Source organism: Ascaphus truei, chromosome 2 (assembly GCF_040206685.1).
Source record: "Ascaphus truei isolate aAscTru1 chromosome 2, aAscTru1.hap1, whole genome shotgun sequence".
NCBI lineage: Eukaryota > Metazoa > Chordata > Amphibia > Anura > Ascaphidae > Ascaphus > Ascaphus truei.
The window spans coordinates 299,164,198-299,189,843 of NC_134484.1; the positions used below are offsets into that span (position 1 = coordinate 299,164,198).

Here is a 25,646-nt window from a genome sequence, read left to right on the forward strand (position 1 = left end):
AACACTCAAATGTGAATTTCTATTATGTATAATGATTTCTCCTTAGTGAGGACAAGTTTATTTTGAAATACAATTAATTAATACAAATTTAATTGTGGAATTTATTTTTTTGGCCAATGACAGTGTAAAATATTTATGGTGAATCATTTATAAAATTACCCATGCATTAAAAATTTAAATTTAGCAGCATAGAAAACACATAGATGAATATTACCACAACATCTATAGAGAACTGCGTTTAACGTCATTAAGAGATTTACTGTAAAATTTGTTTTACAAACATGCAGATAAATGTTTTCATAGTTTCCATGTATGTTTTATGGCATTCTTAATCATCTTCTGCACAAGTCAAAAAGATGATAAAAATTCATTTTGGAATATTTAAGTTTCATCAGTGATTTTTCAACATGTCTTATTTTAATTATTTCCATATATTGCCTATAAATCTAAAATATTGACTATCTTAGGTAGTGTATGGTAAATACTAGTAGTAAATTCTAGTAGTTTAAAAATATTGTTAAATGGATTTATAAAATAGTCATATTTTAATGAGAATATTGACTGTTTGTTTTGCAAGCCCTAACCCTTTCAGAAAAAAATGGTAACAATTGAGACTATTCTTCAACAGGTTTTTATTGGGGGGTTTTTCAATTTTTTTCCCCATAAAAATGAAATCTAAGGAAGTTGTGCACTTTATCATCCTTTAGTGTCATCGTATTAGGATACATCACTCTGATCTTGTCTCACTTACATAAAATGAGCAGGTCAATTAGTGGAAATATAAATTGAGATGTAACAGCTTATGCATCCCTTGTAATCATTTTCATCAATAAAAATAACACTATGCCTGAGCAGGCATAAACCTAATTAAGTCATGGGCAACATTTCTTTTTTTTTTTTTTTAAGCAGATGCTAGTACAGAATTTTGGGAGTTGTATTGTTCCTGGAGACAAATAGCTGGGTTATTCGTGATGTTACCTCAATACACAAATATGATAGCTCTTTGTACAGTAGGTATAGTTTTATAAAATTCGTTTGAGATCTTTTCAGATTTACAATCACCTTTCATCGTACACCCGTTTCTTTCATCGATGTACTTTCAGTAAACCCGAAGAGACTTCCACATAAATGTATTTTATGACTAAGCACTTTTTTTTTTTTTTTTTTACAAATGTGCACACTTATATAGTATGTAACACTATGAGTTATAAATGGGGACCATTCAATGCAAAATGTAACATTAACATGGGATAAATGTAAAAATAATAAGAAAAATACAAAATAATCCAAATTTGTGAACAGTTGTATATATATGACTAGAATGTTGACTATCATTGTGTCCAGCAAAGACGCAGCACTTTGTAATTACCTGTCTTATGTTATGTCTATTTAAAGTGTTTAACATTTAACATTTGTTATTTTTCATTTAAGGAGAGAAAATGTCAGCGCCGTTTGTCTAGATATGCAGGCTCTAGAGAAAAGGAGAAAGAGTGTCAGAGACACAGAAGATATAGGGACTCACCATACTCTTAATCAATATCTATATAAACCAAGGCAGCAGGTAAGCAAACAGTTTTATACACAGTGAAAAAAAAAACATATTTGCTTGATCATTGCAACAAATACAATTTTTCTTTCACAAAAATAATACTTGAATTATAATATTTGCAGTGTCTCTGTGTTAATAAGATCGATAGTAATAAACACTGAAACTCATGCTACTCCTAAAACTCAGTAATGGGTATACTAACCATATAGTGTAATAACTTGTTCTCTTGTAACCTGCACTGCTTTTTGTTTGTTTTTTTACATAGGGCAAACATGACATCTGTAAACCCTTGTGAAATATAGTACACAAAATGTACTGCTTATCTATCCACTCTCAATCATTTTTTTTCTGTCTTTTGTCTTGCTGGTAGAACTAAATGTATTTAAACAATTGACATAGTTTCTCGTGCAATACAATATATTTTTGACCTTTCAATAGAAAAACTAACAGTTATCTACTAGTTTTTTTTAGTGCATTTTCATCAATGGTTGAGAGACTAGATCTATGTTTACAATTGGTAGGATGTTAGGGACTTAAAAAAGCAATCACATAAAACCTTAACTTTCCTTGTATTATCTTTATAATTGCTGCTACTTTTTTGTTGCCTTGTTAACCTTTTTCGACCAGATATTTCCTCCTTGACCCTAAGCAATTTTTTTTCCGCCTTTATCATTCAGCAAAACTCACATTCGTTTTGGTGAAGTTTATGGTCTGCTTCCTATCAATAACCCATTTGTACTTTTTATAAATACCTTATACTAATTATGTTATGCACTTAAACATTATATTTTTACTCATAAAGCACAAACATCTGTATAGTCGTCATGAGCTGACATTGAATGAAGATGAAAAACAAACCATTGAGATATTTGAAAGAACAATGAGGAAGCGTTTAGAGTCATTCAAGTCTACAAAGTTTGGCCTCAAGCAGACAAAAAAGCTCAATAAAAACTACAAAAGAGATCGAGGACAAAAGAGAGTAAGTACAAGCTGTGAAGGTCTAAAACGTAACACAGGAATTATCTGGCATGGACTTAGTTGGGATAGAATTTATTAGAATATTACTAGGGCATTAAAAAAGAAGGTTCATATGAAACACATGGGAATTGTAAAGGCACTATATATATATATATATATATATATATATATATATATATATATATATATATATATATATATATATACACACATTCACATGTCTTAGACAGGCCTGCAACCCTGCGCACACTCCTAATGCATGTGTGAAAGTATATTACAATTTATTAAAAATAGGACAAACTATGTCCAATAGCAGATATCAAATACATATAAATGTATACTTAAAGAAATATCAGTATAACATCAGATCAAGCTGTGATCTCCACATGGGAAGAACAGAGCAAAGGTTGCCTTGGGGGCTTGAAGAGTCTCTAAAGCTGAAATTAGAGTCAGTGTGAGTGGCTGGCACAATCACCAGCAGTGTGTATTACGTTTAATGTTTATAGGGAGTCCCGTATACAATCCATATGGTAGATAAAGATGAATAGAATATATTACCGAACTGGCAGATGATAGACAAAATCCAGTTGCTCCGCAGTAGTGTAGTAGTACTGACCAAGAGTCAGAAGCATGGTGTGGCATGTTGCCATGGCAACACAGTGTCAAATGAGGTGACGTCACATGACCCCACGGCTTCATTTGACGCCCGTCGCCTTGGCAACGAGACATCATATGATGCTGGCAAAAAATGTAAGGGGCGCAAGAGCACTAGGGGGAGCAGGCAGGGAGGCGCACCTCCAAAAGTTTGCATACTCCTGCTATAGTTGCATAGTATCTATGTCCAGAGAAGGCCTATCGCTCTCCAGTCACAGTTAGAAATAAGATGAAATCCCATGGTGCATATGGGAATAAGGTACATATATATACACAAAAACCAGTCAAAACAAAAGTATTGGCCGGAAAGAAATCCCAAATAGTTGAACTCAATGGGCGCACAGTTTGGTTGGACAATGTATAGTCCCAGGTAATCAAAACCTAATATATGCCATGTAACGAAAATAATGACATTTTATTTAACATAATAGTAGTGACAATATAACATAAAGTGCAGGGTATATACAAGTGTGTTAAAAATAGTGGTGGTGCTGCATTATGAAGGTTTATGCTCCTCCTAAGCCTATATTGAGCAACCAATATCTATGGGATAAATGTCACTAACAGATGGTTTTCACCACATAAAGTAGAATATGTCTACATAAATATATCAGGTGACTCAAATATAATGTTGCTGGATTACAGAAATGCCAATTTTGCCTGTCTGCAGGCATACTGTAGTTACCTGCTTGTAAGGAGATATAAAGCTTGCAGAATAAATTCTGAGCACAAGGTATCCTATCCCAGACACAGTAGGAAATGATACATACGTAACTACCTATAGCTCATATTCTACATTGCATCAGGATGTTAGTGTCACGGGAGACCAGGAGTTTACACCTTTATACTGGGATCATATCACTGAGCAAAACCAAGAAGTAAAACTAATTGTGATTTATTCCTTAGAAACATTCATACACACAATGATTAACAATATACAGGAGAAAACCCACTTACTGGGGGTATGGGCTACAAAACTAACCTTTCCAAGTTGAAATAGCATAGAGAACAAAGGGGACTATGCACTAAGCAGTGATAAGTCGTTTTAAGAGCGCAAAGTGCTTTTAGAACGTGAAGTTCCACCGAGCGCTATGCACTAAGCCGCGCAAACAGGCACTTTGCGCTCTAAAACGGCCTTTTCCTTGAAATTTTTATCGTACGATCAGCTGTTTGCGCTGAATCCTGCCCTTCTGCGGGATTCACTAAGCAACGCAAACTAATCGTACGTTAAAGTTACGCTGAATAAAGCTCACCAGCTAAAGGCAGGTGATAAAAAAAGCTGGACTTAGAAAAAATTCTTTGTTTACCTTTTTGCAGGCGCAAAACCAATACAACAGGCCGGCGGGTGTCCCCGGCTGACCCCGCAGGGGCCCCAAGGGAGGCCGAGGGTCGCGTGGGTGTCCCCGGCTGACCCCGCGACCGTCCCGGGTCCCCGCGAGAGTCCTGGGGTACCCGCGGGCCTGCGGTACCAATGTTGTGCCAACAAAAATACTAAACAATATTTATAACTAAATACACCCCCCTAACACATACAGTATAATAATGTGCAAAATAACTATTATCCAGATATGGATAATAGATTATTTGCTCATTATTAAACACTGCATTAGCATACCTAAATAAAGTCAATAACAACAGTAGCCAGCTAATCAAATGAATACAAGCAATAGCAACATCAACAATGAATTAATTAAACCATTAACCAATTAAACCAATTAATTCCTAAACCAACTCAAAATGAATAGTAACACTAACCAATCAAACTAATTAATTACAACAACATTAATGAATGTAACATTAAAAGACAAAGAAATACATTCAAACAATCTCTGAAAGAACCATAAAACGCATTAGCCAACATAATACAACATTAACTACAAACGAACACCAATCGCAAACATTTTATTACATTAAGCAGGAAAAAAAAACCAATGACATCCACCTAAGAAACTGACATTAAAAAAACCAACAGCAATACCAAGCCACAAATGCCCCCCAAATATTGTAATAATAATGTATTAATCTGTACCCTAAAGTGGTCAATGTGCCTCCCCCAAAAAATCAAAAATCACATCCAATGAAAAAACCTGTAAAAAGAGACATTTACAAACATTGAATATATTACTTACCATTAGAAGCGGTGGCCCTCCGACTCCCACGGTAACAGGAAGCTCACGTACCTTGAAGGCCTCCAACAGCATCCGATGCCATCCGCCATGAAGATCCAGCAAAGGTACCCAAATCTTCTTTTATCTTTCTTTACTCACCGTCTTCTTTCTTCATCTGTAACCATTTCTTTTTCTTCTTTATCTTCTTACTTCATCTGTCAATCCAAAATACCCCATGTTAAATCCCAGCCGATGCTGTCTCGTCGGCTTCTTGGGCTCAAATGAGGCGTCACGGCCTTAAATATGGCTTGTGAGTCACATTTAGCCTCAAAATGGTTAACAGCCACCTGATTGGCTGTTAAAACCATGTTCCGACTTAATTTTTTTTTTTTTACATGACGTCACTTAAAGGGAATGATGCCAGCCAATCGGAATGGCTGTGCTTCATTTGCCTTTAAGATGACATCACGAAATCCAAGATGGCCGGCGTCACATGGTATTTCAGCCAATCAGAGTGTGGAATTGGTTCCCAAAATCTGATTGGCTGAAATACCATGTGACGCTGGCTTCGTGACATAATTTTAAAGGCAAATGAAGCACAGCCATTCTGATTGGCTGGCATCATTCCCTTAAGTGACGTCATGTAAAAATAAAAACTTAAGTCGGAACATGGTTTGAACAGCCAATCAGGTGGCTGTTAACCATTTTGAGGCTAAATGTGACGTCACAAGCCATATTTAAGGCCGTGACGCCTCATTTGAGCCCAAGAAGCCAACGAGACAGCATCGGCTGGAATTTAACATGGGGCATTTTGGATTGACAGATGAAGATAGAAGATAAAGAAGAACAAGAAATGTACAGATGAAGATAGAAGAAGGTGATTAAAGAAAGAAAAAAGAAGATTGGGGTACCTGAGCCGGATCTTCAAGGCGGATGGCATCGGATGCTGTTGGAGGCCTTCAAGGTACGTGAGCTTCCTGTTTCCCCGGTAGTCGGAGGGCCGCCGCTTCTAATGGTAAGTAATATATTCAATGTTTGTAAATGTCTCTTTTTACAGGTTTGTTCATTGGATGTGATTGTTGATTTTTTGGGGGAGGCACATTGACTGATAATATATTAATCTGTACCACTTTAGGGTACAGATTAATACATTATTATGACAATATTTGGGGGGCATTTGTGGCTTGGTATTGCTGTTGGTTTTTTATTGTCAGTTTCTTAGGTGGATGTCATTGTTTTTTTTTCATGCTTAATGTAATAAAATGTTTGCGATTGGTGTTCGTTTGTAGTTAATGTTGTATTATTTTGGCTAATGCGTTTTATGGTTCTTTCAGAGATTGTTTGAATATATTTATTTGTCTTTTAATGTTTACATTCATTAATGTTGCTGTAATTAATTGGTTTGATTGGTTAGTGTTACTATTCATTTTGAGTTGGTTTAGGAATTAATTGGTTTCATTGGTTAATGGTTTAATTAAATAATTGTTGATGTTGTTACTGCTTGTATTGATTGGATTAGCTGGCTACTGTTGTTATTGACTTTATTTAGGTATGCTAATGCAGTGTTTAATAATGGGCAAATAATCTATTATCCATATCTGGATAATAGTTATTTTGCACATTATTGTACTGTATGTGTTTGGGAGGAGGGCGGGAAGGGGGTCGTGTATTGATGTTTGTTAATTCTTTTTTAAATATACATTTTAATTATAGTGTAGATGTGCAGGGGGTCTCCGGAGCTGACCCGCGTTGGTTTCAGGTTCGAGGACCCTCTACTTCAGGAGATACAGGCCCCGTTATGGGGTGCCTGTATCCCCTGCACTTTCAAGCGTCCGCGTCACGTGACCGGGACATTGAAATTCTGCAGGGGATACCGGCAACCCATAACGGGGCCTGTATCTCCTGAAGTAGGGGGTCCTCGGACCTGAAACTAATGCGGTTCAGCTCGGGAGACCCCCTGCTCATGTACACTATAATTAAAATGTATTTATTTATTGTACGATCGCCTGTAACAGACTTGCATGGAGATGGCAAATCTCCATGCAAATGTTACAAGTGGCTTTTTTTTCAATCAGCTAGCGTACGGGAACTTTAAGTGCGATAGCAGGGGGGAAATACATTGCACACACGATAAGCCAGTTTTGGGCACGTCCGATAAAAAATGGGCTGCGGGCCTTAGTGAATCGTGCCGCCGGCTTCATTTTTTATCGGACGTGCTAATTTTTTTCAGGCCAGCGTGAAAGCTCGGAGCTTAGTGCATAGCCCCCAAGGTCTTTACAAAGTCTTTCCAATGACCGGGACTAAGCCCGAAAAGTCCTGGAACTGAAATTGGCATGCAGTTCCTGACACCACCGCTCTTTCCACTCTGGAGGTGCTTAAATCCCTTGACCGGAAGTGAGTACCAAATGTCCTGGTACTCTTTTCGATATGCAGTTCCAGCTGAGAACGCCACAAAGTATTCTGAGAACTTGGCCCCGAAAAGTGAGACTTAGAAAAATTCTCGTCTTGAAATTTCCAAAGCTGGCTTAGTGACATCTCTCACAGAGCATCTTTGAATTTACTGCTGCAGTTTTGGTGCTTAGAATCTGAGGTCTGGATTGGCTGCTGGGTTTCTTATAGTACAGTATTTCAAATTAATTCATGAAATACTACAACCAATCCGAGCCTGGGAACTTTGCAACCAGCCAATCAGAGGGCAGCAGTCTTCCAAAGCCGGGCAAGTTGTTTCTTCGGAATGAAACGACGGTATGCGTGAGTTTCTCACCCTAGTCACTTGTCATTCATAGAAAAATAGAAAAGCGGCGCCAAACCAATCACACAATGCAAAGGATAGGTGGGAAAATATATATATTTATATATATATATAGAGAAGAGATGACCTAGGTGCAAATATGCAGGGAAAGACAAAAAGAGAAAAACATCATAGGGCAGTATATCCATGCAATTCAGGGTTTAGGTGGTAAGATATACACTTACAATTAATTCAGCAAATAAAAGCCTTTAATCCCCAATTTGACTCAGGAACTCTGCTTCTGGTGATCTTTATTTTCTCTGTGTGCCTTCTATATTTCTGCTTCACACGATACTCCAGACAGCTACTGCAGCATCACCATCCGTCTGCTGCTACATGATACCTTTTCAAGGGATGAATCTCACAGGGGGGATGGGGGGTGGGGAGCGGGTGGGGAATAATAGAAAAAAGGAATAGTATAAAACCTTTTAATAAAATCTATCTAAAAAACAACAATTGGTATTCCACTCACATGCTGTGAATCGAATTCAGGCAGTTGAGAGTTTAGGTGAGTCTCTCACACTCATGTCCGTAAGACGCCGGTTCTCTGCACTGTTGCTATGTGGGATTACTTCCGCATCACGTGCTCAGGCTCTCGCGAGACTCTGTCTCCCACTGTAGTTAGTACGCTGCCTTTGCTCCGGTGTATAGGACCTGTCCACAGCACGTCTCCAACTGCTCTGCCAATGCGTTTGTCCTACGCGTTTCTCCACTTGGGCTTCGTCAGGGACTAATTATTCACAGCATGTGAGTGGAATACCATTTGTTGTTTTTTAGATAGATTTTATTAAAAGGTTTTATACTATTCCTTTTTTCTATTATTCCCCAACCGCTCCAGCCCCCCCCCCCATCCCCCCTGTGAGATTCATCCCTTGAAAAGGTATCATCTAGCAGCAGACGGATGGTGATGCTGCAGTAGCTGTCTGGAGTATCGTGTGAAGCAGAAATATAGGCACACAGAGAAAATAAAGATCACCAGAAGCAGAGTTCCTGAGTCCCATTGGGGATTAAAGGCTTTTATTTGCTGAATTAATTGTAAGTGTATATCTTACCACCTAAACCCTGAATTGCACGGATATACTGCCCTATGATGTTTTTCTCTTTTTGTCTTTCCCTGCATATTTGCGCCTAGGTCATCTCTTCTCTATACAATCCATTGCGGCAGGTGTGGAGCCGTGGACCTAAGTGGCAGCATTTGAGTAGGGTTAGTTGTTTTAGGGGTTAATACCTCTCGGTTGACTGATTGGCCAGGTGTGGTTGTTATTTACTCTGCATTTAACTAAGTGTTTGGATTTGCGCTGTTTGTATCTTGCTATATTTATATATATATATATATATATATATATATATATATATATATATATATATATATTGTGACAAACGCCCCTCTTTTGTAGCGTGACGTCTGTCTGGGTTCTTCCCGACACAGTCTTCTAGGGTTAATTATACAACAAACAGGATCATGCAAAGTATTATATTGCTTAACTCAGGCTTCTGCCTGCTTTATTTTCATCCCAGTAAGGGACTGCGGCTTTAACATGTGTAGGTTAGAGGCACTCAGATATTTTCATTCAGCGGTTTACTCATATCAGTGTCATAGTATTTCCCACACTGTCACTTTTAAGAAATAAAAACCAAATCATATAAAGAAATCCTATCCCTTTCAGGGATCTAACTACACATCAGAATCAGCCTCTAACTGCTGCTGGGCCAACTAACCTTGTTCCCCAGCTTAAAACAATGCCCTCTCATTTAGGGTCACTAGATACAGCATAGTCTTTTAGAAACATCAATAAACATTTGTTTGTCTTATCTGTTCGTGGTGGGAACTCGGTCCCAAGTGATCAGGCAAATCCTCTGGTACTGTGATACTTGGAGGGGCCGTCCACCCCGAAACTGGATGCAGGGGACCAGCGACACCCCCAGCCTCCAGGCTCTAAGGAGAGAGACTGAAATGCAAACCTCTCTGTTCTAATTACCTGTGCTAGTGATTAGGAGAGCAGGTGAGGGAGAACTAGACCCATTGTAATCTGTGGTCTGGATTTTCCATCCAGCAGCCTGAGTTAATGTGAAGCTGTGGAATGGATCATTTTTAACTATTCCTGCACTTTCTGACCTAAAACGGGGCAGTGTCAGGAATCCGCTCCGCGGTTTACTGGTTGCCTTACCTTGCAGACCGGTGCAGTTCTGGAACAGCTCTCCCGATGTTTGCTGCAGCCTGGATTCACTCACCAAAGCTATACACACTCCCTCTGGTATCTACTGCAGCTGTGCAGCCTATCACTGCAACCTAGACTTGCATTCACTCATTGGAGCAGTACCTTCACACCCCCGCTGGGGATTGGCCCGCTGACCTTTAAGTACTGCTTTCCCATAATGCTCCTTGCCGAGCATAGTCCTTACCGGATGTCACCAACTGTTCTGCCACAAGCTCTTGCTTGTTCTCTTGTGCTGAAGCGGAGTTTTCCCTTGCGTCCTTCAGCTTGCTGTTCTCCTGTGCTGAAGCGGAGGTTTCCCTTGCGTCCTTCAGCTTCCTGTTCCCCTGTGCTGAAGCAGAGGTTTCGTCCCTGCGTCCTTCAGCCTCCTGGATTCCTGCACTGAAGCGGAGGTTTCGCCCCTGCGTCCTTCAGTCTCCTGGATTCCTGCACTGTAGCGGAGGTTTCCCTGTGTTTCTACAGCTTCCTGGTTCCTGGGGCCTACTCTTTCCCTAATCTGGAGAGGCCGTGTCCTGGTTCCTGTGCTGCTACAGAGGATTCCCTAGCCCGCTCAGGACTCTTGCGCTGTAGCACTGGTTTAACCGTGCAGCTAGGCGGTGTGTAAATCTGGTCTGTCTTCCACCTCCTGAGACCAGTACCATGGGCCATGGTCGCCGCACGCGCAGAGGCCACCCCCGCGCTCCTAAGCTGAAGCGGGGTTTTCCTGACTCCCTGTTGCCGAACTCCTGCTTGGACAATGTTTATTCTGACGTCTCCTGTCCTGACCCTGGCTTGTACAACGACGATGCTGTCTTCTCCAATCCTGACCCTGCTACGTACGACTATGAACTGCGCAATCCGGATCAGCCTGCGAGGTTTAAGGTCGGTGCTTTTACAACCCTACCTCAGCCACGCGGTCCGACCCGAGTTTGTGGCGAGCACAACCGTGACAGGCATAAAGCTGCCTAACATCATTGGACTATGTCACAATATATATATATATGTGAATATTACCAGATGATGGTCCAGTAAGGAGAGACAGCACACATGAGATGAAATTCAAAGTGGTGTATTGAATACAGAAAAAAAACAATGTTTCGGTTCCTGCAAACGGAACCTTCCTCAGGGTTGTACAGTGTTAGAATGAAGGCCACTGTAACTTATACCCCCACTAGTGCACCCAAAACATGCAATCAACCAATGAGAACAGCTCAAAACGCCACATGATTCATCAATTGCTGCTGCAGCCTAATGTGCCAATCACAATGCTTGTTCTTACCATGTCACCTGAGATAATACTTCTGATAGGTCTGTCAATGATGAAAGGAACTCCACTGACTTCATAGAAATCTATGGTACCACCTACCTTCAAAGCTCCATTCTGATCTATTGGTCTGTGTGTCGTCTGCAGTCTGACATGAGCATAGAGGGCTGACTTGGAGCAGCTGGGCCGCCGTATAGCATGAGACGCACGTGCGCAACCCGCAGCGTCCCTCACTGCCATGGTAACCCGCCATGCCGCACGAAGGAATCCGTGTGCGCATGCGTGATTAATCGGCACCAAGTGCAATTCAGCAGGGTACACAACACAGGGACCATATCCACTGTAATGCATGTGGCCAATAGCTATTGGTGGATGCCATCGCAGACAACAACGTTGGATCAGACGGATCCTCTTTGTTCTTCTGCATCAGCCAGGTGCTGGAGCCCCTGACAGGTCCCCAACTAAGTGCACCAACACTTCACGGGATAACGCTATCTCCAACGCTTTGGGTGGGCATTCACATTGCACCCAATGTACTTTGGGGACACTCATTGGTGGTACGGGGTTGGGCCTATCACACTGTGTGGTATAGGGTACCGTTATACTGTGTTCAGTAAAGGTTGTTGCTATATACCCGACTGTGTGTATTATTGTTATTGTTCCTGTAAGGGGCATATCCCACCACGTTGGGCCCCCTTTCAGGTGGAGGCGCTGCACCAAGATAAAACCCGATATCACCCCAGGCTCCCAGTGGCGGAGGCTCAGGCCTCCTGGTTGCCATACAGGAAATAGCAGTACCGGTAGTTCCGTCCCCCGGTACGGTGGGACAGGGGCTGCACCCGGATTTACCTTTCTGGTCTGTGTTGAAGCAGGGAAGCCTGGCGGTGAATCGAGTAACTGTTTTGAAGGGAGGATTGTGACCGGACTGATGTGCCTACATGGCCCCAGAAATACGACCGGATTCCGGGATACATTTTTGGGGTGACCAGCAACTCTAGACCCCTGCTACCTAGACACAATCTGACAACACTCTTACCGCAAAACCCCCGTGAAACTCCTAGCCTGATAATCTCCACTGGATAGCACTCCTGGAAAGGCACAACACACATACAGTAAATCCTTTATTATCATACAATACATTCATTGCAGGTACAATACACAGGTTGAAGAGCTGACACTCTAAAACCTGAAACAGGGCTCAGAGTTAACCAGCCGTGCATAATACCTTTATTTATTGCCTAGTTACCCCTTCACAGTCACAGTTAGCTCCTAGAAGTTTGATAGCCAATTGATTTTAGCTATTAATGTAGCAGTTTACATGAATCGAAGACAGGTCAGAGGAGTCTCTGTTACTATGAGTCAGGGCTCAATAAAATGTCCGATACATGTAGGTTTTCAACAAGTAACTCAGTCAGCATCCATCTACTGCTGGTATATGGGCAGATTGCTTGTGGTACAGCAGCCCCCCCTCCCCACCTTCGTCAAGGTGATGACATCACCTAAAACCGACGGTTGATCATTTCATGTACAAAATTACACTTCGTCAGGATAGGAGGGACCCCTCCTACCCTGACGAAGCGTAATCTTGTACGCAAAATTAAATTATCGACCGTCGGTTTTAGGTGACATCATCGTATTGACGTCGGTGGTAGGGACTGCTGTACCACGAGCTGTTTGACTGCATACATGCCTGGAAACACGGGTCATATGGCGGTTGTGTTTATATGTATACTGTTGCGGCCGAGTTTATTCGCACCTTTACCCGGTCTCGGCCGCAACAGAAACTGGGCGCGCGCCGAGGTGTCCCGGGTGCACGCCAGAGCCTCGGAGGATCGGTCCCCCAATCGAGGCTTCCCCCTCCCCTTTCCGGGTCCGCCGGGTCCCCCGGAGCCCCCCACCACCATCCCCCACATCACGGGACACCAGGGCTCCCTCGGGGAGCCCTGGGCACGCGCGCCATATGCGCACGCTCCCAATGAAGCGTGACCGCACATCGATGACGCGCGGCACGCCGAGGGAAAGAAACGAGCCAGCTGGGAAACCTCCCGGCTTGCGGCTCGAGCCCACTTCAAATAAAGTGTGCCGCCTCTGTATACTCTCTTTATCTGATTGCATTTTAAGTCTATATGCCAATCTGCCTGTATACTGTACAGTGTACACTGGCGACACAGTTTATTACACTGCGGCCAGATCCGCAAGCCGGGAGATTTCCCGGCTTGCTAGTGGCCGCCCCTCGGCGTGCCGCGCGTCATAGACGCGCGGTCACGCGTCTTCGGGAGCGTGCGCCCCCTGCACGCGCGTCCAGGGGCTCCCCGAGGGAGCCCTGGTGTCCCGCGATCGCGGGACAGCGGCAGGGGGTTCCGGGGGACCCGGCGGACCCGGCAGCGGTAGGGAGAGCGCCCCGATCGGAGGGCGCTCTTCCGCTGCTTCGGCGCGCACCCGTCACTCTCGGGCGCGCGCCAGGCTACTGCTGCGGCACAGAACGGGCAAATGCTCGAATAAACTGTGCCGCAGCAGTATACTACCTGCATACTAATAGGTTTCTAAACGTTGACAGAGTTAACTTCTACATTTGATGGAGTTATATGATTAAATACCCGCTCGGATACACCGACTTTTCAGCGGTCGTGTATATACGTATACTTTCTTGAATGCATCTAGTATTTGACTGCAATCTGCCCATATAAAAGCAGTAACTGGATGCTGACTCAGTTACTGCATCTGGGATAAGATACCTTGTGTTCAGAATTTATTCTGCTAGCTTCGTATATCCTTACAAGCAGGTAACTATCCCTGCAGACAGGCAATATTGGCATTTCTGTAATCCAGCAACATTATATTTCAGTCACCTGATATATTTATGTAGACATATTCTATTTTATGTAGTGAATACCATCCTTTAGAGACTTTTATCCCATAGATATTGGTTGCTCAATATAGGCTTAAGAGGAGCCAGATACCTTCCCACCACTACTATTTTTAACACACTTGTATATACCCTTCACTTTATGTTATATTATCACTACTATTATGCTAAATAAAATTGTATTATTTTCGTTACATGGCATATATTAGGTTATAATGACCTGGGACTATACATTGTCCAAACAAACTGTGCGTCCATTGAGTGCAACTATTTGGGATTCTTTTCCGGCCAATACTTTTGTTTTGACCGTTTTTTGTATATATAGTTACAGATGTCCAGTCAAATTCAACCTATGCTACATTTAGATGAAAATAAAATAGTTATCCTTTTTGCATATGTGAGCAATTGTTTATGAACTAAAATAAGATTTTATTGTGTTCGCAGAGGAACAGCAGCATTAATATGCTACCAAATGGGAATATACCATATGAAACTACAATCCAAGATTTTACCTTTCAGAATAAAGGTAAAATAATAAAACATTTTTGTTATTTTACTAATATGAGAAAGTCATTACTTTCTCATTAGAGTTGTTTACATTCCAGACCAAAGTCTTCCAATTCTTGAGGTCAACATGAACAGATGAGCCAAAATGTAATAAGCGCTGATGTGGAACATCATGCTGTGATCCCGCATTCACTGCCATTTACTTAAATCCCACATCAGTATTTAGTGAATCTCCCTGTTAGGCTCATATTTAATAAGAGTTGCTGATAATCTGCAGCCACCCATTTCCAGTTTTGCCCTTCTCCCCACCCCCTTCCCCCAATTGTGTTTGTCTGGTGTAGTATTGAAAACTTTTAGTGTATCATAAATTAGCCTTGTAGTACACACATAACAGATTAATTTAGCTACCTAGATCTGTCAAGAATAAACATTTGATGCAAAAAGAGATGGGATGTAAATTGAATAATGTGTCATTGTTTAAAATTGAATTTTATATTTTTTTGCAAATACATCCACATAATTGTTGTGCTGAAAAGCTCCCAGTCTGTTTTATCAATCACACACAGGACTAAAGACTATTTAAACTTTTCACAGAAACAGTAGGGTGGAATTACATATTTAAAGTAGTTCTGTAGGGGAACTGTATGAAAGTAATGCAAACTTCTATTTATTTTGAACCAACTATTAAGTAAAGTGTTAAGAAATGTATAAAAACATTAAAACAATAATACAAAGAAAATATATTGGCAGGCTTTTTAAACAATTGCCACAATCAATTCCCCTTTAAAAAGCAGTCCTTCTGTTTCATTGTGATCATGTTCAAGCCAACTCATTTTTTTGTCCTTTTACAGAAATTGAATTTTCTGATCCAGAAGAGACTGTGGAATATGATGCTCAAATGGATGGTGGTATTAGCTTTTTAACTTCTTTGACCGACAGCAAGGAATTGACAGACACTCGTTTTGGTAATACTATAATTACATCTAGCAATTAAATGACTTATAATAGTTAGTTTCTTCAGTAGATTCAACAGTGTGTTATTATAGACAATAGCATAAACAAAATTGAATATATATATATATATATATATATATATATATATATATATATATATATATATATATATATATATCAAAACAACAAAAAAAGAAACGAAGTAGCGCCTCTATTATACCTTGACAAAACTGTGATTGAGTTTACCTAACTATAAAAGCATCCAATGGGGTGGCAGAAGTGGGTAATATACTAAAACCAGTATTATCCAAGGATTTTACGTTTATATGTTAAAATATGTAAAATGTTCAATAAGAATAACCTAATACTTTATTAATTAATAAAATAACATAAAAACTAAATAAAAAATGTAAAAGTATTATGAAAGTGAATGAATTAAAATGCAAATGAATTAGAACTTAAAAAACCTTAAAAAAACACAAAGTCCTGTTCCAAAATAAAGCATCCAGGTAAAAGGCAGCCCGTTTCAAAGGGGTCACTACTCCCTGTTGATACCTATGAAAAAAGAAAAGAAACAGGCGCATACCTAGTGCATTAAAGTATAACAATTTAGTTTATAGAACAATAAAAACAGTCAAATGCCCACTCACAAAGGTACACGGTTTAAGAGCAGGTATGAGATAGGCTCTCATAAGCCAGTACTGCCGTCCGATATCAGCAATGGTATCCTTCTCCTGTTTGTTCTCCACGTGGTTCAAACAACCGGAAGTGGCGTCCCTCCGGTCAGGTGCCCCGCACATGAAGTCCCACCGTGAACCAGCACCTTCAGGTCCCTGCTTCTGATCAGTGCACCACCGGGAGAAAAGGATCCAAAATTCTTCTTAGCCTCACACAGCCTGCAGTGTCTCTCAAACAGCAGTGGTAATGTCCTTGGGAAAGTGACACCTCAGTCTTAGCCACGCCCTATGTATATATATATTTTTTACTATATAAAATATTTTTTACTATATAAAATAATTTATCATGTATATGTACAATTTTTCAAATTCTCATTTGGTTCCTATACCTAATCAAACTACTAATCACAAAAAGAGATTATTAATACTAATCCTAATTCTGACTATATATATACAGTCATGTGAAAAAGAAAGCACACCCTCTTTGAATTCCATGGTTTTACATATCAGGACATAATAACAATCAACTGTTCCTTAGCAGGTCTAAAAATTAGGTAAATACTACCTCAGATGAACAACATCACATGACATATTACACCGTGTCATGTTTTATTTAACAAAAATAAAGCCAAAATGGAGAAGCTATGTATTAAAAACTAAGTACACCCTTACTACTTCCGTAGGAATTAAGATGCTAAGTAGCAGACAGGTGCTAATCAAATGCCCTTGATTAATTGATCATCAGCAAGTGTGACCATCTCTATAAAAGCCAAAGTTTTAGCAGTTTACTGGTCTGGAGCATTCATGTGTGTGTTAACACAATGCAAGGGGGAAAGACATCAGCAATGATCTCAGAGAAGCAATTGTTGCTGCCCATCATTCTGGGAAGGGGTATAAGGCCATTTCCAAACAATTTAAAGTCCATCATTCTACAGTGGGAAAGATTATTCAAAAGTGGAAAACATTCAAGACAGATGCCAGTCTTCCCAGGAGTGGACATCCCAGCAAATTCACCCCAAGGTCAGACCGTGCAATGCTCAGAGAAATTTCAAAATACCCAAGAGTTACATCTCAGACTCTACAGGCCTAAGTTAGCATGTTAAATGTTAAAGTTCATGACAGTACAATTAGAAAAAGACTGGTTTGTTTGGAAGGGTTGCCAGGAGAAAGCCTCTTCTCTCTATAAAGAGCATGGCAGCACAGCTTAGGTTTGCAAAGTTGCATCTGAACAAACCACAAGACTTCTGGAACAATGTCCTTTCGACAGACGAGACCAAAGTGGAGATGTTTGGCCATAATGCACAGCACCACGTTTGGCGAAAACCAAACACAGCATATCAGCACAAACACCTCATACCAACTGTCAAGCACGGTGGTGGAGGGGGGATGATTTGGGCTTGTTTTTGCAGCCACAGGACCTGGGAACCTTGCATTCATTGAGTCAACCATGAACTCCTCTGTATACCAAAGTATTCTAGAGTCAAATGTGAGGCCATCTGTCCGACAGCTAAAGCTTGGTTGAAATTGTGTCATGCAACAGGAGAATGATCCCAAGCACACCAGCAAATCTACAACAGAATGGCTGAAAAAGAAAAGAATTAAGGTGTTCCAATGGCCCAGTCCATGTAAAAATGGATTTAAGGCAAAAGGTGACGCATTGTGTGCCCATTTGCATGTCATTGCCCAGAATCCGTTGCTGCAGTGGAAGCACTGTATGCTAGGTGATAATGGTGAAAGGCAGGGTTGCCAACCTGTCTAAGTCATGAGAATGTGCTCACAAGTGATATTCAAGTGATATTCTTTATTGGCTATATGCGATGGTGGAGGTTTTTTGTCGCCTTTTTCACCATCCATAAATTATATAATATAATTAATAGTGTAACATTTTTCTTGTGAATTTCATGTAGGCTTTAGATCACATTTCATCTTATAATGGTTGGAAGTTACAATTTTTCCCAGTGCATTCCTCATTTTAATCACATAGCCCTCTTATTCTCACACTCCCTACTTAGACTGGCTAAAATAGATTTTCTATCTTGATACATTGCCATACAATGGCAAAAAAGATCCCAGGATCCCAAGTGTTCCTATTCTTTATGTCTGTTTTCATGTTGATCTGATACTTTGACCTCACATACAGTATCTATTTTATTAGTGAAGTATTTTTCAAGATACTGTATGTAGGATCATATAGTATGTACGTGACAGTGATATTATAGGCGCGAACACCACAATAGTGAAAAATAACAATAAATATATGTATTCAAACAATAATACGTGAAAAAGTGAGTAAATAAGTGATATATATCTGAAATCCCAGCTCAAAACCTCCGGTGGGACCTGTCTTCACGGGTTCCAGAACGTAAGAATGATTCTCAAGAAATCCAGGGGCAGTATATGGGAGAGAAGAAAAACAGCGACACAGGAAATATAAGTGTAGACGTAGGAACACACTGGGAGTAAATAGATAGTGATCTTGGCTCAATGTCCAGCCTACTCACAGGATAAAGGTATTCAATAGGCGTCGAGGGAATAATTCTCACGAAATAAAGATAAACTCCTTCCCTCCGATGTCACAGAGATAGTTGAGTGCTCCAACAGTATATGGAGAGATAAGAACTACATAGCACAGATCAATAAAATAAACACTTTATAGTAAAATATAAAAAACGCACTTACAATAGTGCCAATAAAATAGGCATATATCACATAATAGTGAACTGCAGGATCGATCCTGGTATCTTTCACCGCCTTTCGCAATGTGTGGGGTACCCCACATCAACTGTGAAAGTTCTCAGCCGGAACTTTTAGATAAGCTGGGGAGTTCTCTATGCAGAGTGTGGTCTCCCTCTGTCTCAGCATCTCGGCACAATCACAGCCAGCTCTGGCGCAATGGTGACGTCACACTGCAGGCAGTTCTGAATACGGATCGTCTGTGCAGCCAAAATTCCTCCACTCTACGCGTTTCGCCCAGTGGATACTGTTAGCGGCTTCGTCAGGAGTGTGGATTAATCTCTACAGTGCTATATTTATAGCCCTTCTCATTAATAAATTCATTAAAGCTTTTATATTGAATATGGGCAATAGAAGAGTGTGTGTCAGCATTATTCAAACTACGCAATCAACCTGAACAGTAAGAGCACCATCTGGTGTTCTCTTTACACATTTCATCTGCTATATACTTAAAGGGAACATGTATCCATCAGAAAAGGGTTTTATAATTAAGTTAGCCACTCGGTATTAGCTCTTACTCTGGAGACAGGGTATACATCAACATAATCTATATGTCTTCCACAGGAGGAAAGATCTGAATGCTTAAAAATAGGGGAATTAAATTTGGTTGGAAAGAGTTTCAATAGGAAAAGATTGTGGGATAATATGATGGAGGGTTTATTATGGGGATATATATATTAAAGCTAATCATTACAGGGTTAATAAGTGCAAAAATAGATGTAACCAATGTTGTTAGTGTTATACTAAACACTTATGTGTGTATATATCTATATTATTTTATATTTAAACCAGACCTGAAAAAATGTGTAGAGAGAAGGATGTGACCTTTTACATAGGTTAACCACAAGTTGGGACATAATAGACAATTTTATACATAGGGTATATCAAAAAGTAGATGTCAAAAAAGCTTATCACAGAAACACGGATATGGTCAGTCATGGGTATAAACCCAAAAAACAGAGATAATGGACATAACAACAACAGAGAAGGTCAAAATATATCTAAACATATAAAAAAATATATATATGATACAGTATAGACGGTGTACTAAAGGGAAGAAGAGAGGAGACAAGAGGAGATACCGTTAAAATCATCATCCAATAGACTTGATCATTTAGAAATCTTTATGACTGATGTCATTTTAAAAAAGGTGTTAAATCGATTTCAAGATTCAGTCCCCTTGGAGTGAGGGTTTTTAGACGGTGGATCCAAAATGCCTCTCGTTTTAGGAGTTTTGAATTCCTATCTCCACCTCTCTAGTGATTTTGGACCTGTTCGATAGCAATGAACTGTAGGCCTGTTGAATCCCCATTGTGAACTTCCAAAAAATGGTTAGGTACACTATGATTAGTGATTTTTCTTTTAATGCTCCTAAAATGTTCAATGATTCTAGTTCTAACCGGTCGAATTGTTTTCCCTTCATATTGTAGCCTGCAGGTACATTCCAGTAAATAAATCACATGGTCTGTACGGCAGGTAATGCAAGATTCTACATTAAAGGTTTCACCGGTAACATTAGAACAGAAATTAGTATGATTAGGGGATTTAAATTGACAGGCCCTACAGTCCCTTTTTTCTTCTCTCCCATATGCTGCCCCTGGATTTCTTGAGGATCATATAGTATACCATTTAGAAATTATCATTCTTCCTAATATATTATTGTATTCTTCTACACTTAGAGATTAATGTGTTTAATTTACAAGTACATACTGTAACTCGGCATTGCTTTATACAGCTTTGAAGAAAATATCAAGGAATCTAAAAGTTGACTATAGATGTCTTTAGCCCAATCATTTCCATTGTAATCTCTATCGGTTACAACTATGCAAACTAAGACACAACCTCATATATCTGATTAATACTAAATCTGTGACTCCCAAACTTTATTTTTAGGAATTGATAACCCAGTATTTTCCGTTGATGATGAGCAAAATATCTGTCTGAGGTTTGCACCGTGGTTATCCAATGAAGATACTGTAGCTCCATCACAAAGGGCCCGTGTACAGATACCGTATTCTCCAAACAACTTCAGAAGGCTTACCCCGTTACGCATCAGCAGTAGATCAGTTGATTCGTTTTTGATAGCAGATGGTGCAGAGGAGCGACCCAGATCTTTGCTTCCAGAATCAACAAATATGTAATATATGAACTGGAATTTATATATTTAAAAAAAAATCTTAGTATCTCTTGAAGCAACCTGTTTCTTTGCCTCTGTCTGTACTCTGTACATCTTTTTTTAAAGCCTTAACTGCTGTCCTTTTTCTAGTTCCACTTTGATTTAAGTAATCCTTTGAAATTTACAAGAATGAAAAGCACATTCTTTTGTTGTTAATGTTATTTTTGTGAAATTGATTACTTCCTGTAAATCACTACAGATTTACAGTTTAGTTTTAGTAACAAAATAACTGCTGCTAAATTCTAGGAATGGTTGCAAAGAAAGTTACTTTTATGTCCCTTGTTCTATCACACTAAACAAATTAGGATTATTGCATTTAGAATATAAATATCTAATATCATAACACCATATGAATATGTAGTAGTAAGATTAGTAACTATCCATCATAATATTTGTATGTCTTTAGGAACAGTTGATGCATTTCCTATGCCACTTTATTAATCTTTATAGTGATACCATGTGTAGCTGTGTATGTAAATGTAACTTAAATTAAAATAACTTCTTTATCAGTTCGTTGCTACAAACCTTCATCTTCATTTCTTTCCAAAGTTTATTTCTGTTTCATTTTTTACTAACATTGTTTACATTTCCTTAAAAAAAAATTCTTGCATAAAAATGATAAATGTTTTTTGTATCACTGGAACCAAAGTATGAAATTACACTTTTTTTGGAACCAATACATTGTTTTCCCCCCAACGTACATTAAGAAAACATAAAGTCAAAAACATATAGTTTACTTTTACTTTTTACGACCAGCATAACCATTTATTTGCTATAAGCATTCATGACATTCTGAACATGTCCAAACTTTAAAAACAAAGGCATGTAAAAATACAGACCATGCTTTGCCAATAAAATACAGTTGCAATTTGTTAATTGGTAAATTGGATGTATAACATTTTGAAATATTCCAATGTAATTTGTAAATGCATTTCATACACACATATTAACAATATTTGAGGTATTTCAATAATTCTCAAGTGCGCTACTAAAAAATAGAAATAGAATTTCAACAGCAGCAATGTGGGAAAAGCCAAGGTAAAACAGGTGACATTTCTCTTTAAATATTAAAGAAAATGAATGCTCAAGCTGACGTCAGATATTTTATAATATTTGCCATGTTTGTTTAGTAAAATATTTATTAATTTTTATCATATCCAGGTGACTGCATCATAAGTAACCCACCGGCATCACACTCCTCTACTGAAAACCTGTCACCTTGGATAAATGATCAAGCAAATTATAACACCCTAAGTGCTTTAGAAAGACCATTGAAGATTGTTCCACTTTGTCTTCAGCGGCCCTGGACTCCAAATTACTCATCACTGGAAAGCAAAGAAAAAAGCACCCTTTCAACCATATTGGAATACATGACAGGTGATCAAATGCAGACTTTATCCCACTGGGAAACAATGTCAGATATAAATGAAATAGCGCATGTCAATTCTGGATATTGGTCTGAACCTATCAATGAACTGGTGGACACCCAGCAGGATAGTCCTCTGACTAAGCATGACTCTGAAGAATCTAATCTAAAGGACCTTCAAGAGCAGAAACCACTTCTTAGTACAGATATCCCATTGCGATTAGCAGTAGGAAGATGTGTGCAAAGTCGCCATTCCTTTCATCGGCCAAAATCATTTCAATATTATTCTAGGTTACAGAAACTAAAATCCCTTCCACCTTCTTGTCATATTCCTCCTCATTCTTTAGAGCAGGAGGAAACAAAACTCTAAATCCACAATTTTATATTGCTTAAAAATCTCATGTTAGAAATTGAACAATAGTGGAATGAATCAGCACTTCATTTATCCATGAAGAAAAATCCCTTGATTTCAGGGGCATTCTTTTTCTTTGATAAATGTGGTGCATTTTCTCTTTAAGAAACCAGCTTCCACAATGTTACATTTCTAAAACCTTCTGGCCCGTATACAGTAGGTTGCTTACATTTTACATTACCCAAAACTCATTCATGTGAAATTCAGGACCTCTAAACAGACTTACATAAACATTCAGCTGCATTAGCCTGCAGGCTGCATCTTTAATTTATACGCCACATCTAAAGAGGTTATCTGGCCAACTGCAAGAATAAGACTGCCAGTGACCATGTATATTTTCTTCATTTTATAAACTTCAATCTTCTACTTCCACAGAATTTACTTTTAAGACACCTGTGATGCTAAGACAATACATGCTAAGACAATACATGTTTGTAACAGAACATTCAAAACAAAAGAATAATACTTCATCAGCCCTATACGTCCCAATTTTCTCTTTTGTGGTAAAAAAAATATATATACATTATATCTACAAAAATGTGAACATTATGTAAAGTGTTCTTTTAAGAAATTAACCATTGTAAGAGACAATGGGGCTTCTTCAATAAAGTGCGACAGTTTCGCAACAATTCGACGATAATGTATGGAAACTCCCATTGACTTTTTTGAATAAGCCCCAAAGAGAGATCTTCATAAATTAAATTGCAGTGTACAGAGTGTTCAAAAGCTCTGTGGTTTCTTTTTCAAGTGTATTTGTAAATCTGTGCTTCCTTTATTTGAGCTGACTGAGCTTCTAATGCAGTAAATTCTACTATCTTTCATGATGTAGTTCAAAGCTCCGTCAGCCATATTGGTCTTGGAAAAAATGTAGATTTGTTGTACGGTAGGATACCTTTTAAGACCCAATGGGACAGTTTTTCATAATTGAAAATATATAGAACTGAGCTTTCAAAACCTCACAGATTTCTTCTTCAATATAACTTTCATATATTTGTAACTCTGTTTCCCCCCCTCTCTGGAAGATGTTCTGCTGGCTACTGATATCTTTGGTGCGGTCATACCTGTGAAGGTCAGGAGAGCGGAGTGTCCGCAGTGTTGTGGGGTAACTAGACAGGCATTTGGTGATCTTTACGTTCCACTCAGGGTGTCTGCGCCTCCAGCTCTAGTGGGCTCCAGGATTCCCAGAGACAGTCCCTGCCAGGGCAGACTTCTTCCATACCCCTACCCAATAGACTGGCAGGGGTATATAATAAGGGATGCTTTATTTAGCAGCCACTGCTGGTGTCATGCAGTGGATACAGATAGATTGAGATGGGTCCCAGACCTTTGGATGATGCTTGGCTCTCTGATAATATTGAGGCCATGTTCTCAGTTCTGATCTCTCTCTCTCACAGTCAGCCCAGGAGGGACTGACTGGCATGTCTCACCCCCAGCTGGGAGGAAACTGCACACACCTCCTCTACCCAGGAGGGGTATACGAGAACTCTCTATAATTTAGCACGTTCTCTGTGAGACACCAGAAGGGGAGGGCACAAGGTCTGCACCATTATTGGATATACACAGACCCTGTGTCACCACCATTCCTGCCACTCAGAGATTCAGCATGAGGGGGGTCAATACCCCTGGGAGCCTGCCACAGCCTGTAGCTACTAAGGACTTATGTGACAGGAGGCAGAGAGGCAGTCTGGACTAGCCATGGCTACACATTGATAATGAAAATATTTAGTCCTTACAGTAAATCCCATATAAGAAATTAGATTACAATTTTTTTCATTTGCAATAATACGCTTCTATGCATAAAGCTTGCAATCTTTAAGTTATGTTAATAAATAAATATCAATCAAAATCTGTCAACTGTGAATGCATAACTGATAAATATACTGCCTTGTTTAAAAGCATGCAAACCATGCTAAATTACATAAATCTATCACACAGTTTCTTCATTTCACTGTTGGTGTTTAAAGTAATTTATATTATTTATTTGTTCTAATTCTTATTTTTTTCTGCTACCACCTTTTATTTTGTGTAGTATCATTGAGTGTAGCATTATATGAGAGATTATGAATTCAAGGACTGTTCTATTTTCAGTAAAGCTTTGTCTTGGGTTCCATAAAAATGTTTTATGTAGATTATTTTAGAATGATAACATTTAATTCTAAATACATGACTCATGGTGTTGATACTATGAACTACTGTAAATCAATAAAAAATACCAATATTTATGTGTATGATCAGTATGTTTGTATATATTTACATGCTGCTATTTAACTTGGTATTTTTTGTGTTTGCTGTTCAATACTATGATTTTTCAAGCACGCCAACTTGAGAAGGGTTTATTACAGACAAAGGCAAATACTAGGATTCAATGATAGACCAGCATATATGTATGAGGTGAATTGTATTGTCCCACAACAAT

At 39.3% G+C, this 25,646-nt stretch overlaps 1 protein-coding gene across 2 annotated transcripts in view; it reads left to right on the plus strand.

Annotated features, from left to right (window-relative positions):
• SLC9A3 (solute carrier family 9 member A3) overlaps nucleotides 1–25,430 on the plus strand; it is a 162,459-nt gene extending 137,029 nt beyond the window's left edge. The window contains exons 12-17 of one of the 2 annotated variants that reach the window (XM_075586397.1): nucleotides 1,432–1,561; nucleotides 2,352–2,528; nucleotides 14,850–14,931; nucleotides 15,764–15,877; nucleotides 21,170–21,413; nucleotides 22,614–25,430. In XM_075586397.1, coding sequence (XP_075442512.1) covers nucleotides 1,432–1,561; nucleotides 2,352–2,528; nucleotides 14,850–14,931; nucleotides 15,764–15,877; nucleotides 21,170–21,413; nucleotides 22,614–22,617 — 751 coding nt within the window. In that variant the 3' untranslated portion in view covers nucleotides 22,618–25,430. Of the gene's footprint in view, nucleotides 1–1,431; nucleotides 1,562–2,351; nucleotides 2,529–14,849; nucleotides 14,932–15,763; nucleotides 15,878–21,169; nucleotides 21,418–22,613 lie in introns of those variants that run through there. The other variant, XM_075586398.1, reaches the window with a different exon arrangement.
• The last annotated feature ends 216 nt before the right edge of the window (nucleotides 25,431–25,646 follow it).